Source organism: Equus asinus, chromosome 10, assembly GCF_041296235.1.
Source record: "Equus asinus isolate D_3611 breed Donkey chromosome 10, EquAss-T2T_v2, whole genome shotgun sequence".
Taxonomy (NCBI): Eukaryota; Metazoa; Chordata; class Mammalia; order Perissodactyla; family Equidae; genus Equus; species Equus asinus.
Window position 1 is genome coordinate 97,276,406 of NC_091799.1, and position 16,345 is coordinate 97,292,750.

A 16,345-nucleotide genomic window follows, 5' to 3' on the forward strand; every position below is an offset into this window, starting at 1 on the left:
GGAGGGAGAGTGCAGCTCTTGTCAAATAAAGGAGGGCTTCACTGTAGCACCTGCTGTGAGTGGATCAGCCAGCGTGGAGTGTCTTTTCCCTCCAGAAACCACTTTGCTGAAGTGCTCTTAATGTGGGGAGACGCGCAACACTTCCTCTGCAGCTGTGGCCCTTCACCTGGAGAAACGAAATGAAAGAGGACTAAGAGGCGAGACGTGAAAAGTACAGTTAGGAGTTGAGTTGCTAAATTGTGGTTCTCCCAGCCAATTAAGAGCAGGTTTGGATGGTCCAGGAAGCATCACGCGGCAGCCTCTCTCAGAGAGGAAATAGGGCCCTGTGGGTTAAAATGAAGATGCTGGAAGACGAGGACGGAGGTCTTTCTTTGTTGGAAGACATGGAAATTGGGTTAAGTTTGTAGAGACGGCTCTACATGGAAATGAGTAGGAGAAATTGCTTCTCTCAGTTTCTGTAATTCGACGTGTTTAAATGGGATGTAGGCTAAGTGAGGTTAGGTATATTTGCTGTAATGTGAGGGAGAGCTATGACCCATACTAACGGTAGAATTTCATGCAGTGCTTTATGCTCAAGTCACAACAGCATCGAAGATCTGGGAGCTTATTGACTGAACTCTGAGCCTGCAATTGTGGACTCACATTGAACCAGAATAATTTGTTCCAGCCCTTAATTACTTGAGAGTGACTTGTGAAATGATTAACTTGGTTAATTTATCCACTGATCAAGTATCAGTTGAGACTCTCCTCTCTGCCAGGCACTGTTCTGGGCCGTGGGGTATTGCAAAAATCCAAATAGAAAATATCGCTCACTGTGGAGCTGACACTCTTGTAGGAATGGTGAGATTCAGCTGATATTTATCTTATTTGACTGCTCAGGTGGTAAGAAGGATCAGGTTAGGTATAGGGCAGATAGGTGAGCTGAACCAGCGTGGGCCATTTGGGTATCCTCCTTAAAAAAAGAAAAGAAATACAAATTTTACAAGTAACCAGGCATTTCAACTAGGCATATACTTTGAGTAGTTTTCCTTTCTGCTCCTGAATTTGCCCAGATTCGTCCACAGTTGGGGGAAATGGAATAGAGTGAAGTTAACTGGCCTAAAATGATCAAACCCTGTCCTTGGCCTCTTTTGCTCCATGTTTCCTTGAGTGATTAATTATCTGTGGACTTGAGATTGATGTTGGGAACCAAATCGAAATCAGTCTCAGAGGTATTTACTTTGGCGATTTAAGATAAGGAGTTTCAACTGTAATTCATAGACTCCACATTATTCACCGTTATCTCCGGTGGGGATTTTAATCAATGTTATACTGTCTTCTACTTAACTGTTTGTTACACTGCTATATGCATACATATACATAAAAGAACAAAACACCCACATCAAATAAGTAGAAATATATTCATTGAAAAATATGCAACAGACCCTCATTAAAACTGATTTCTTTTTCTTTCTCAGATTCAGAAATGCAATAAGGCTAATTGTGTTGCCTAGAAAAACTGTTTTTTTTAAGCAAAGAAATATTTTTTTGGCTGAAGAATCCATTCCTTGCCCCTCTCACTTTGCTGTTCAAAGGCCTCGTATGAGGATCTAATGTATTCAGTATGAAGTAGATAAAAGTGAAGCTGTTCAGGAGGAAGCACCCATGGGCCGGGGACGCACGGAGCCCAATCTACCAGCTGCCCAAGCAGGGAGCTCACCTCCCAGGCACTTTTAGGAGTCAAGGGTGGGGTGGAGAGTTGCCATTCACTGAGACACAAGAGTGTGGTGGGAAAGCTGGACACAGGGTGTGCCAGGTGGAAGCAGCAGTCCATCCTGGCCCTAAAATATCACTGATATAACTCTGAAAATGGTACTACCTTAACTCTGGTCTCTACCCACTATAACTCATGAAATGTATACGGGGTCTAGAGTGCCCTAGATAACCCTTGAGTGGAAATTTAAAGAAAACATGTTGGGACTGGTCCCATGGCCAAGTGATTAAGTTTGTGTGCTCCACTTTGGTGGCCTGGGGTTCGCCAGTTGGGATCCTGGGCGTGGACCTACGCACTGTTCGTCAGGCCATGGTATGGTGGCATCCCGCATGAAGGAACTAGAATGACCTACAACTAGGATATACAACTATGCACTGGGGCTTTGGGAAGAAAAAAAAGAGGAAGATTGGCAGCAGATGTTAGCTCAGGGCCTATCTCCTAACCAAAAAAAAAAGTGATAAATCTTGATATTCTGTGCCCTTGATATGATGTGGTGAAAATGGCACTAAAAAAAAAAAAGAAAATATGCTTATGGAATATCAACTTGAATGGACGCAAAATTTTTAGTTGCCTGGGACACCCTGCATCCTGTCTTGGCCCTCCAGACACCCCAGGGCTTGATCCCCAGCCCTGCCACTTACTTGGCTGTGTGCTCTTGGGAAAATTGTTAATAGTTCATAGTCTTGATTTCCTGATGTGGAGATGATAATGTCTGCTTTGCAGGGCTTTTGTGACAATGAAACCTAAACACAGTAAGTAAATGATGACTAGCAGATCCATAGCTAGCAATGTAACCAGGAGAAACAGAGCAAAATGCCCCCTGACACCTTTAGGAGGGTTGGGGAAGAGATTGTCTCTGCTCAGCCACAGAGGGGCTCCTAGACCTGACAGCTCCATCCTCCACTTCTGGCTGCCAGTGGCATCAATGGGGTGGGCCTGGATCAGAGACAAAGTTGCCAACAGGGCTTTCTAAGGGTAGAGGGAGCTTAAACATTTGTACAATTAAGAAATCGTGCTAAAAAGGTTTTGCTTCATCTAAATTTTGATGTCCAAGGTCAAAGCCTTGGCCATGCCATTTAAATTCAAGTGCTGATTAGTATTGTCTCAAGACTGCACCCAATTTAGTCTTCACAAATACCTTTTGAGTTTGGACTTTTCTCTCCATTTTACAGGCAAGGGTAAGTCTCTCACGTAGTTGGGGATTATCAACCTAGAACCAAAATGAAATGTGTGTAGTTCGTACACAGTTTATACCCAACCGTGTAGACCTGGGCTTGGGTTCTACAGAGTGAAAGGCAAAGGTTAGTATATCAAAAAAATTGGATGGGTGGGTTTGTCATGAGAAAAACTCACAGAGCTTCCTCATGAAAGTATGTGACACTGGGTCTTCACTGAGATTTGTATTTTAAAATCTCAAGTCTCTGGTCTGTTTTAACTTTTGAACCAATGAGAAGCAGCCCAAATGTTAGAGAAGGAATGGAGCTTAGCTGTCACTTAGTCCAACACTTTGATTTTGGAGTTGTGGAAACTGAAGCCTGGAGAGATTAAATGACAGATGCAAAGTCTTGCAATTAGTGGCAGATTAGGACCAGAACCTATGACCCCACTCTGACACCAGGACTTGATTGTTGCCCGGCCTTGAAAGCTGCGCTTGTTTCTCGTGAGGTAGCACGTCTATCACTCTCGCATTCCAAGGTGGTAGTAATATACCCTGTCACCAAATTGCAGAAAGAGTTTAATACTGTTCTCGATTCCTTTGGACAGTGAATAGGTTTCTGGCCATCCTCCCCACTCCTGTCAGCTGGTGCTTGCTCATGCAGCGCCAAACAGTTTTAATGTGACTTAAAAAAATTCTATAATTTCCTTGTTGCTGTCACCCTGCCCTAATTCTCCAAGTGTTCTAAACATTTCAAAGGCCAGCAGGACGAGCCACCTCTGAACGGCTAGTCATCTGACTGCTTGTGGCTGCAGTTCCTTAGCAGCCAGAAAGCTGTGGGTTTAAGTTTATGGACTGACAATGCACTGATCGGATCACTAAATATTTGTTTGACGTTGTTAACTTTTTGTGCTCAAAAAAAAGTCCCTTATTGTACCAGGATACCTTAGTACAAGGCAATGAATGTTGAGACTGATAAACATTGTGGTCTTTTGTCTGCATGGCACTGGGGTTTACTTCATATTACTTGCCATTAGGAGATAGAACAGTTTATGTAAGAACATATTCAATGCTGAATGTGCTTTTTAATACAGCTCTGAAGGCATTTACTGTAAACACACATTGATGATTTGCTTTGTATACATAAGCTGCTTTTGGAAGTGTTTTTCCTCTGGGATATTTAAATAAAAATAGAATAATTAGTGTTCTGTTTTAGGGACCAATCTCTCCTTTCCTACATTAGAGTATATAAATATATATATTTTAAAAAATATATGTATCTTCTTTTCCTTTGGAATCTTATAAAATCAGGTCATGGAGTAATGTGTTGCCATGGCAGAATCTTATTTAAGCTTCTGTATTCTTTGCAAGCCTTCGGTTGCTTTACGTCCTGACTCTTGTGGCTTTCTGTTTCTTCTCTTTCTTTTTGGCCACCCAGCATTTGCCATCTCATTGTTTTGTTGCTCAGTTCCTGGCACCCCCCGGTTGCCTATCATGTTCTCAAGCTGCTGAAGACATTTAGTAGAAACTCAGAGAGGTCACTTTGAGAAAAGCCTTTTATTCCTCCCTGCTAAGAAGGTAGAAAACAGTCAAAACAACAGGAGATCTTCCTGATTTTAGCCACATTTGAAAAGAGATTTAAATTTACTTCTATTTGACGTTTCTGGACTGTATACTTTGTGTCAGGACCTGTGTCAGTTCCTTTTTAGAGAAATGGCAAGAATATAGGTAAATTGTTTATTTTTTTTAAACTTAAATGCTCCCTCCATCCGTACCCCCCAACTCATTCTTCTCTCAAGTAGTCCTTTCAGGCTCAGAAAAATGTGTGTAAATTGCATAGGTCTGGTGATGGCCTTTCAATCACTTTGAAATCTCTAACTTTTTCCTCTTTACTTTTTCTTAAGTCTTTTGTATCTTAAAATATTCTCCTCTGACTCTAAATTCCTCTCTATCTACTAGTACCACACCTCTTTCCTTTATAGTCAAGTTTCTGGGAAGGGTATTTTATATTCAATATCTTTGTATTTCTCTTTTCCCAATCATCTTTTTCTCAAATCTACATTCATTTGCTTTCTGTCCAACCAATGAAATTATTCTCATGCGGATTACTCTATCTCTGCTGCATAACAAACCATACCAGAACTTGATTGCTTACAGCAGCAACAACTGTCTATGCTCTCTCTTGGGTGGGTGACTGGGCTCAGCCGGGCAGTTCTTCTGTTTCACATGGCATTGGCTGGGTTACAGTCATCTGTAGGCTTCACTAGGTTGGAATGTCCAAGACAGCTTGAGAGTTGGTGTGGGGGTGTCAGCCAGGAGGTTGGCTGGGCCTGTTGACCAGAATGCCTTGGTTGTTTGCTGTGTGGTCTCGCAATGTGGCTTGGACTTCTCACAGCCTGGTGGCTGGGTTCCAAGGGAGCATTCCCAAGTGCAAAGGCAGAAGACAAAGGTGTCTTAAGGACTAGCCTAAGAAGTTTTACAGTCTCACTTCTCTCCTCATTCTTTTGATCAAAACTGGTCACAGAGCCAATAAAACTCAAGAGGAAGGGAAATAGAGTTCATCTCTTGATGGGTTGGTGGCATGATCACATTGCAAAAGAGCTGTGGGATGCTGCAGCCATCTTGTAAACACAGTTGCTAAGGATATCCTACTTGACTCAACCAATCCTCCATAACATTAGAACTATTGGCCATTCTCCATGGTTACTGGTGCTGCTGCCTCCTGGTTCCCTTTCTATCCCTCTGCCTACTTATCTTCAGCCTTCTCCATTTGTTCTTCTTTCCCTCCCTATTCCTGGCATGTTAGTGTTCCCCAAGGTTCTTTACCTTCATGTCTTTTCATTTTCCATTTCTTTCTTAGAAAGTCATATCCACCCTCATGGTTTAAACTTTGATTTATTCATTCATTTAACAAATATTTATTGAAAAACTAGTATGCATATACCACCTGCACAACCCCAAAAGATACCATTTACATTGGAGTTTTTATCTTGGCTGTCCATGTCTGTGCTTATTTCCAGCATATCTATTTTATATCATAACAATGGTTCTCAGTGGGGGGTGATTTTGCCCTACAGGGGATGTTTGGTAATGTCTGGAGACATTTTTCATTCTCAAAACTCAGTCTTGGGGAGCTACTGGCATCTAGAAGGTAGAAACCAAAGCTGCTGCTAACTACCTCCAGTACGTAGGACTGCCCCTCACAGCAAGAATGATCTGGCACATAGTGTCAATTGTGCTAAATTGAGAACCTCTGTCTCTATCTGTATCTGCAGTGCAATTTCTCCTTGAGCTCCAGATCCACATTCCCAGTGGTCTGTCTCTCTCAGGCTCTAGGAATGCCACCATGATCCACCTGATTGGCCTTCCTCCCTCCAGGCTCACATCACTCCAACCCACTTTGCACGGTGCTGTCAGAAGTACTGATTTTTTGATGTAGCACAGACAACTAAACATCTCTCCTGATTTGAAACTCATCAGGGATCCGCCGTGGACTTCAGATAATGTTTAAACTTTCTAATATGGTCCACAAGATATTTTATGATTGGATTTCTTTCTCATTTCCCATTGTATCTTTCTAGTCCTTTTTAGTTCAGCCATCCTGGCTGCCCTGTGGTTTCCAGAATGTGCTGTGCTTTCTTATGCCTCTTGACCTTTACATGTGCAGAAATGCCCCTATGGCAGGGAGTGTGGCCAACTCTCCTTCAACTCTAGGCTCAAGCCACCTCTTCCTGCAAGTTTTCCTGTATTGCTCCCTCCTATTCCTCAGCCCCAGGCTAGAGTGGGGGCTCCTCCTTTTTGTTCCTTCTCTGAAGACCCATAAATGCCCCTGCCTATGTCTCATTCCCCTGTAACAACCATAATGCCCTCCTGTTGTATTTGCTTTTTCTGCTTATGTCCTGCCAACCAGACTGGGAACTTTTTTGAGGTCACTGGATTGCCTTTGCCTCTACAGTGCTTGTACAGGTTTGGGGTTTAATAACTGTTTGTTAAATAAAAGAAGGCATCCAGGGGGACCACTTCTCCTCTTCCAAGTAGGAGCTACTTGTTGTTAAAGATACTGCACTTAATTCAAGAAATGAATTGGAAGTTGCATATTTACCAATGGTATAATGGTTGAATAAATTATGGTGAATCCATGTTGTTAAATATTTTTCAGCTATTATATAGGTTGGAATACTCTGAATTAAACCAGAAAGAAGTCTGTGATGTATTACTAAGGGGAAAATGCACGAAAAATTTTTATGGTATAATATAAAGAAGTACACACATCTCTATACGTTTGTATATGTTTGAGCATTGCACATATGGAAAGATATGCTTCAAAATGCCTTATTTACATTGCCTCATTATTGTAATTAACAATCAACAGTTAAAAAGTAAGCAATGGCATTCAGAAATTAGTTTCAAGACCAGATATGAACTTGTAGACAAACAATAAAGATAGGAGATAGTGTAGAAGAATATTATTTTAGTAGCTTAGGGAATGTTTACAAAGTGGGTATCTCTTTTCTTGTGTGTCTGTTGAATGCTTATGTATGCACAGAAACAAGTCTGTAAAGATTTAGAACAAAATATTAACAGTAATACTTTCTGGGTGGCAGATGATTTTTATTTATTCTTTTGGCTTATCTGCATTATTTAATTTCAGAACAATGAGCACATCTTATTTTCATAATAGAAATAACATTCTCTCTAAAAATAGAAGATAGTACAAAAAGAACTGGTACCGTTACGCTCTTATCTGAACACTCAAGACTTGAAAAAGCAACACTAGTATGAAGTTATTACAAAATGAATCCATTTGAGAACAGCAGTTACTACATAAGATTTTTGTTCCTTTCTTGTAGCAACGACTGAAGGAAGAGAAGGAAGCCAAGCGGGCACGTTTGGATGGTCGGCATGACTACCTATTTGCCATTGTAGCTTCCTGCGTGGACCTGAACAAAACTGAAGTGGAAGATGCCATTCTCGAGGGGAATCAGGTGCGATGCATTTGAGTTCTCGCTGACTTGATTACGGAGGGCGCAGAGGGTCTGTTGACACTGTCCTATGTCAGGATCCATGCTGAGCCTCAGAGGAGGGCATCTGTTTTGACATGGACAGGACTCCATTCTGACTCTGTAAAAGTGATGGCAGGATAAGCTTAGGGCTCTCCAGCTCTCCATGTTGAATGGGAACTTATAATTGTCATTTGAGTTCCACGATTCTGACCATGATGTCTGCATCTCTCTACATCCAGTGAAGCCCGGCTGAAGTACCATTTTGGAACCAGAGGTTGCAGAACAGAATCTCCTCTCAGCTACTAATTTATCTTTTTTGGCGTTTATCCTGTTCTAATCTGGGAGATTGAATTGTGCCATAGTTTCCTGGATTTGACTTTGGTTTGGCAGCTGAATCTTGTTTCTTTTTCTTCCTGACCTTGATTTCCATTTTCTGCCATGATCTCCCTCTAAAACCTGGGATATAATTTGCTTGGTGATTTGACCACGGATGGGGAAGACAAAACTAGGGGAAGATATAATTTCCTGGGGCTGTAAGGAAGGCCTCCCAGGACGCCTGTGATCACTCCTGAAGTTTTTTTACATTTAAAAAGAGAGAAAGCGGGCTCAGCCCCGTGGCCTAGTGGTTAAGTTCAGCACTCTCTCCTTTGGTGGCCAGGGTTGGGTTCCCAAGTGCAGACCTACTCCACTCATTGGTGGCCATGCTGTGGCAGTGACCCACGTTCAAAATAGTGGATGATTGGCACAAATGTTAGCTTAGGGGCAATCTTCCTCAAGCAAAAAGAGGAAGATTGGCAATGGCTGTTAGCTCGGGGTGAATCTTCCTCAGGAAAAAGAAAAAAGAAAGCAAACAAGGAAGCCCTTTTTGTTGTCAGGGATGTCACACTGTTGATAATGCTTTTCAGTAGTAGGCTTGTAAATGTTTAACAACCAGCTTTGGGAAAGAGGGTGGAGGGAGGCACTATTTTGAGTATTTGCTGATTTCCATGGCCCCAACCATGGCTGATTCCAACCTACCAACATGGTGTTACTAAATGCTAAGTTGGGAACTGTTGTGATCAGTTGGCTGCCGTGAGCCAGTATGAGCCAGCTCCAGCATTCAACTGGCTTTGTACCTTCCTACTGTGCCACTCTGGTAGGGTTAATAGGAAGCAGTGGAACAATTAAGGGTGGACAACACTCAAGTGGTTAAACTACAGGATGAATCAATCAGGAGTTGAAGAAATGTCCTTTTCTTCCTCTTTTTCCTCTTCATCACAGCTAACATTTATTGCATATTTACCACGTGTCAGTCTCTGTTCTAAGTGATTTTCATCTTATATACCATTTAATCTTCATAATACCAGGAGGTAGATAATGTTATTCCCCAAAAATGAGGCATAGAGGGAGAGAAGGTTACACACCCTGCTTCCCAATTCAGACATCTGGATTGGGGATAATACAGGTGGAATAAATGAGTAAAAGTTCTGAACTGTAGGAAGCCCAAGTCAAACTGCCGTATCATATTCAGGACCCAGAAGTGTCAGAACCTGGAGGGGTAAAGGCAGCATCCTAGCTCAGGCTCAGAAGCAAGGCTAGGGAGGTAGGACTTTCAATACTGGCCCTGGTGGAAGTATCTTCTTTACCACATTCTTTACTTGGAAGTTAATCTCAATGAATCCATCCTGCTCGTCCTCATGGCATCCTCAACCAAGGAAATGTGACAAGGAAAACAGAGCAACTTGCTTTTCCTTATACATGATGGTTTTATTTATAACATGGTAGAAATTGAAGGAGGCTCATTTTCAAACTTAAATTTCAGCTAGATTTTATCCTTTAAAAAATTTTTATCTTAAATTGTGGTAAAATACAACATGAAATTTACAATCTTCATCATTTTCTAAGTGTACAGTTCAGTAGTGTTAAGTACACTGACATTGTTGTGCAAGCAATCTTCAGAACTCTTTTCGTCTAGCAAAACTGCAACTCTATGCCGCTAAACAACAACCCCCTCTCCTCCTTCCGCTGCCCCCTGGAAACCACCCTTCTACTTTCTGTCTCTACGAGTTTGCCTGCTTTAGATATAGCCTACAAGTGGAGTCATACAGTATTTGTCTTTTTGTGATGGCTTATTTCACTTAACAAAGTGTCCTCAAGTTTCATTCATATTGTAACATGTGTCAGAATTTCCCTCCTTTTTAAGGCTGAATACTATTCCATCATATGTATGCATTTTGCTTATCCATTCATCTGTCAATAAGCAGTTGGGTTGCTTCCCCCTTTTGGTTGCTGTGAATAATGCGGCTATGAACATGAGTGTGCAAATATCTCTTCGAGATCCTGCTTTCAATTCTTTCGGGTATACCCAGAAATGGAATTGCTGGATCATATAGTAATTCTGTTTTTAATTTTTTGAGGAACTGCCATACTGTTTTTCACAGTAGCCTCACCATTTTACATTCCCACCAATAGTATACAAGGGTTCCAATTTCTCCACATCCTTGCCAACATTTGTTGTTTTCTATTTTTTTGATAGTAGCTATCCTAATGGGTGTGTAGATTTTATAGTTGTTCTTCTCATTTGAATTCCAAACTGTACTATTTCATTCAACGTAAGACCCTCAAGGACCATCCATGTTGTCACAAATGGCCGGATTTCATCATTTCTCATGGCTGAGTAGTACTCCATTGTGTATAAATATCACATCTTCTTTATCCATTCATCCCTTGATGGGCACCTAGGTTGCTTCCAAGTCTTAGCTATTGTGAATAATGCTGCAATGAACATAGGGGTGCCAGTATCTTTACACCTTTGCATTTTCAAGTTCTTTGGGTAAATACCCAGCAGTGGGATAGCTGGATCATATGGTAGATCTATTCTTAATTTTCTGAGGATACTCCATACTGCTTTCCATAGTGGCTGCACCAGTTTTCACTCCCACCAGCAGTGGGAGAAAGTCAAATACCGTATGATCTCACTCATAAGTAGAAGATAAAAACAACGACAAACAAACACATAGCAATGGAGACTGGATTGGTGGTTACCATGGGGGAAGGAAGGGAGAGGGAAAAAGGAGTGATTAGGCTCATATGTGAGGGGATGGACTATAATCAGCTTTTGGGTGGTGAACATGATGTAATCTACACAGAATTCGAAATATATTATGATGTACATCTGAAAGCTATATATTGTCATAATCCAATGTTACTGCAATAAAAAAATTAAAAAAATTAAAAAAACAAAAACAAAAAACTCTACTATTGACTATGTGTGGAAGTGCTTCCATTGGTAGCAGGCCGGTTGACTGACTTCTAGACATGCAGTGAACCTCAGGGGCGGGGCTAAATTCCAGGCTACTGTTGGATGAGTGTTCTGTAGTCACGTGTGTTCTCATGGCAGTTTTCAGTGATTATTGCAATTTCGTTGTAATTATCCCTAGTGTGTTAGACTGGGTTTTGAAAGGTTTGTTCTCTCTTTCTGATCTGCAATTGAGTGACGGTGAAACATCTATATTTATATCTGCTATCAACAGCTCAACACTTTAGGAAATTAGTGAAAAAAGAGGGACAGTCTCTTCAAACGTGTGTATGTTGCAAATATTTTTATGATTAATGGAATTACTTCTTTGAATTGGATCTTCACTATGGTGAGACATTTATTCTTTCATGGTTTTTATGTTGAAAAATATATAATCCCATCTATATGGTTTGGATTAGATGCAGTCCCATCTGAATAAGAAAGCTGGTAGTAAATGCTGATTAACACAGTTTCTACGTCAGAACAAAGTCCTTGCCTTGCCTTTCCTTTTCCCCAGATTGAAAGAATCGATCAGCTTTTTGCTGCTGGAGGCCTTCGTCACCTCATGTTTTACTATCAGGACGTGGACGTAGCAGAAACAGGTATCCAAATTTGATGTGACATGACATAACCCAGAAATGTGTTGTTCGGCTTATCCAAGGATGGCATGAAGGAGGGCCGCTGTGAGAACTTCCGCCCTGGGAGGTGGGACAGGTGGGGAGGTGTGGAGGGTGAGGCCCCAGGGGAACAGGTTCTATTTTCAGCCCAAGCAAAGGGGACGGATAATGGTGAGTATTTAGCCTGGTTGTTCTAACTTTATTTGGGATGTTTTGTTTCCTTTTTCAAGCTGTGCTGGTGATTGGTGAATAATAAAGTAGTTTGCATTTTGAGACTTCCTTTCCTTACATGCTAGTTCATTCTATGTAGTTATGTTCTAGGACTTCTTATGGCCATCTGTGTTTTCTCTAGATAGGCACTATTTCCTTTAAACATTGGAATTGTTGCCAATAAGTGTAACATGAGTTTTCCAGTTAAATATCATATTATGTTTATTTTCTACTGACTGTGATTCAAACTGTAATACTGAATGACAAGTTCAGGCATTTTCACTTAAGAAAAATTTCAGATCTTTGTGTGGATTCAACTGGCATATCCTCATTCAACTTTTATGTGGATTCATATAATTTTAAAGCCAAAGTAGGGACATAAACAAATATATTATGACTGTATTAAAATATCATATGCAGTCCTTTTATGACCTTTTTGAAGAAAGGGAAAATAGTTATTGCTGTTGGCATATAGTATGACTATGTTTCTTTGTTTAAAAACTGAGGAAATTATATATGCATACTCCAAATGACTGGCATTTTCTCCAAATTATCCATCTGATATTTTGTGGTTAGAAAATCCATTACATTTCTAGTAAAGAATCAAAACAAGACAGAAGTTTTGAATTCTATCCCCAAATGTAAGCCTAAGCTCAGTTCACCCATGGACTAGGCACTGAGTGAGGCTGGCCTTTGTGTATCAACCTTACATTGAACAAGAAGAGTTCATGGGATGTAAACATAAAAGGAGGTTTATTTTTGTTTCCCACTCTCCCTTTAAAGCTTTTCAGTGGGAGTAGCTTTTCTTCTGAACTTGGATTAAAATTCAGACAATCCCATGACTTTCTGGATATTTTTGGATAAGAAGAATTCCTATGGTCACTTCAGATTACAGACACAATTTCAACTCAGAAACTGAGAATACCTAGTTAATCAAAACTAGTTGATCTAAAGTTAAATATTCCCCACTCTTGGCCCTCCCTCTTTCTTTCATCCCCTCTCCCTCGCAGCAGGGGCCTCTGAAGGTCGGGATTTGCCATGGGAGAGGAGCGTGGGGTCCTCCTCTGTTTCCTGAACTTATCCCTACCCCTTGTCCACATCATGTTAATCACAGTTTCTGACTGTGTCAGGCTCGAAGCAGGACAGACACAAGAGGTAAGATGTGTCAGGGAAGTTTTTGCTTGAGTGGCACTATCTTGAGCTGGCTGACCTGGCTTTCCCTGGGCTTTGCTCAGATGAGAAAACTCAGGCACAGAAAGATTAAGTGACTTACCCAAGGTCACATGGCTAGGAAGTGCAGCCTGAGACTGGAGCCCTGGGAGTCTGACTCTAGAGCCCACACTGTTCACCACGCTGCTCTCCTGCCTCTGCATGATCCTGACTCTAGCAATATACTGAAGGGCCAGCCAGACTATGACAGAGGATGAGAAGCAGGGGGGAGTGGAGGGCTGCAGTTTTGTAGTCAGAGATGGTTTTTGATCTTGGCTCTGCTACCTGTTGGCTGTGTGACTTGGGACAGGTCACAGCTGCCTTCAGGTTTGTAGTAAGTTTTAATAACAGACAAAGTGCCAAGCAGAGGGCCTGACACACAGCACCAATAGATGCTGTCCCCTCTCTCTCCCCTTCTCACTTCCCCTTCTCACTGTCTCCTCTCTCTCCCCTTCTCATCTCCTTCTCATCATTGAAGATGGAGAGATGACTTTTACAGCTGTAGCAAGAATCTACTCTGGACCAAACTCTCTTATTCCTGTGCCTCCCATTCCTGTTTTTTTCCTGGAGCAACAATTTTGAAATGAACCTATGATCTAGAATCAAACAGATCCTTTTAGATCCCTTTAGAGTTCAGGTTATAGATTGCCCAGATGGTGGACCTTCTAGGGCACATGGACAAGGCAGCATGACAGTATTTTAACAAGAAAATTTCATTCCAAGAGGCAACCATGTGGACTGTATATAGCATTTGTGAAACTAAAATTCTTTTGCATTTGTAGGACAACTTGGCTCTCCCACAGGAGTAAATTCTATTTCTGGAAAGATTAAAAAACCTAAGGTGTTTGTGACCGAGGGAAAAGATGTTGCTCTTACAGGGGTATGTGTCTTCTTCATCAGGACCGACCCTTCCAGAGCCATCACCCCTGAGAACATCCATCGGGTAAGGGGCAAAAGCAATCCTTTACCCCGAATTACCAAAATCACATAAATTTTACAAAAACATCCTTCCCTATGGAGACAACCATTGTGTTCATTAAATATTTAAAACTACTTTCAAAGAATTATTTTTAAAAGCATTTAAAACAAGTAATTAAGAGGACGTTTGCTTTAAATCTGTTGAGTAAGAGGGCTTAATATTCAATTTATTAACAAAAATTGATATAACATTATATGTGTGTATGTTCACATGTGCATATATGTGTGTGTGTGTAACAGTGAAGTCTTTCCTTTTAAAAAGTATTCCCCATACGTAATTTACTTAGTGTCAAATTTCATCCATTTAAAAGTGGGTATACAACTTTATTTTTTGTGCGAAGTAAGGTCTTCTGTACCAGTCTCGCCTGCCCTCAGTGGGTGCATAATCTGCTTGGAGCAAATAACTGGTAAACATCCTGTGTCTACTTATTTCATGCTTTTATTTTGATGATTGCAATTTAGAATAGTATAAAGCTTACGTCTTAATCAAGGTGTCAGAATAATAATTTGCTGGATTGAGAGACTGAGCATACAAATGGCCAAGGGCTAGACCATATAGAAAATAGAACTTTGACCAAGAACTTGCAGCAAGCTGCCTGGGAAACCGACTCCCTTACCTGCAGTAAACAAGCAGGTAGCCAGCCTGCTATGTCAGACTTGCAGGAAGCCAGCGAGGAAGTTACACGATAGTTGCTCTAACAATCGGCCAGCAGGGCCAGGACTTGATTGATGGCTGACAGCTTCCCTAATTTTTGTCCCCACTTCCAACTTGGGACCAGCCAGAGAAACCCAAATGTGTACCCCTAACCAATCACACAGGATATCCCCTTTCTAGCTAGCCTGCCTCCAGCTTCCCCATGCCAACAGCCTCTGCCTGGGGCACACCTTCCCTGTTCTCCACTGTGAAGCTTCCCCACTCCTCTGCCTGCCTTTGAGTCTGCCAGATGCAAGTGATGTGGTCAACTCCCTTGCTCTAGCAAGCTCTGAAAATAATAGCCTGTGTTTTTCTCATTTGATTGGTCCTCACTTATTTCCATAGGATATTTGGTTAATTAACACATTCAGAAACGACTTAGTAGCTGTGTTGCAACTGAGGATAATCTTTATGGTAGAGCATCCCCTAATCGTTTTCCAGGAGGTGAGCTTCAACATGTTGGATACCGCAGATGGAGGCCTGCTCAATAGTGTGAGACGTTTGCTGTCGGACATCTTCATCCCTGCTCTCAGGGCCACGAGCCATGGCTGGGGTGAGCTCGAGGGTCTGCAGGAAGCATCCAACATTCGGCAGGAGTTCTTGAGCTCTCTGGAAGGCTTTGTGAGTGTCCTGTTGGGCGCGCAGGAGAGTTTGAAGGAGAAGGTAAGAACAAATACGTTATTCTTTCACAAATAGTCAGATGGTGAACTAATGCAACATATAAATGCGTAATCCTTCTCTTGGATGGTCTTAATTCCACTACCCTGCAAATCTTGAAAAAATGTCGTGGGCATTTTTATTATCCCCTCAAGATCTGGCAGTGACTAGATTTAAGTTCCTATAGTTTATAGTGATTAATACATTAGGGGTTCCATAGAAATGTTGGCTGTGATGTAGGGCTTTACTCAGTCATGTCAGATGTTTGACTGCAGAAAGAAGAGTATGAAATGCTTGCGGCATTGTTCTGCATTTGAGAAGGAAAGGGGTTGGAACCAGAGAGAGAGAGAGAGAGAGAGAGAGAATGTGTGTGTGTCTAATGGGTGGATGGTGGGTAGGGATGGAGGAAATCCTGAAGAGAAGGGAGGAGAGAGGAATTGATATCTCGAGAGAGTAGATCTGGTCCTGTGGTTCAGCTAGTGACCAAAGGGCCTTTAAGAATAAGTTTGGCAAATGTGGAATTTAGCTTCCATAAAATTTGTGCTAGCTACAATAAGCCTGTGTAAGTGATTACTCAGGGTAGAGGGTGGTGGATGCGAAACTGTGACAGATGACAGCCCAGATCAGGCATGTATCGGAGGTAGAGAAATGGATCCCGTGATACCAGTGACAATGTAGCACTCACCACGCTCCAGAGGATACTGAGACCTGTTGGGTCCTATTGGGATATTGGGCCAGAGGGAGGCATTAAACTTTCTAAAGGATGTGGAATGCAGGAGGTGGGTAATTTT

General features: G+C 41.6%; 1 protein-coding gene across 4 annotated transcripts in view; it reads left to right on the forward strand.

Annotated features, from left to right (window-relative positions):
- DNAH5 (dynein axonemal heavy chain 5) overlaps positions 1–16,345 on the forward strand; it is a 268,608-nt gene that overhangs the window by 52,764 nt on the left and 199,499 nt on the right. For 3 of the 4 annotated variants that reach the window (XM_044779484.2, XM_070519860.1, XM_070519859.1), the window contains exons 2-5: positions 7,760–7,894; positions 11,707–11,791; positions 14,008–14,168; positions 15,339–15,560. In XM_044779484.2, coding sequence (XP_044635419.2) covers positions 7,760–7,894; positions 11,707–11,791; positions 14,008–14,168; positions 15,339–15,560 — 603 coding nt within the window. Of the gene's footprint in view, positions 1–7,759; positions 7,895–11,706; positions 11,792–14,007; positions 14,169–15,338; positions 15,561–16,345 lie in introns of those variants that run through there. The other variant, XM_070519861.1, reaches the window with a different exon arrangement.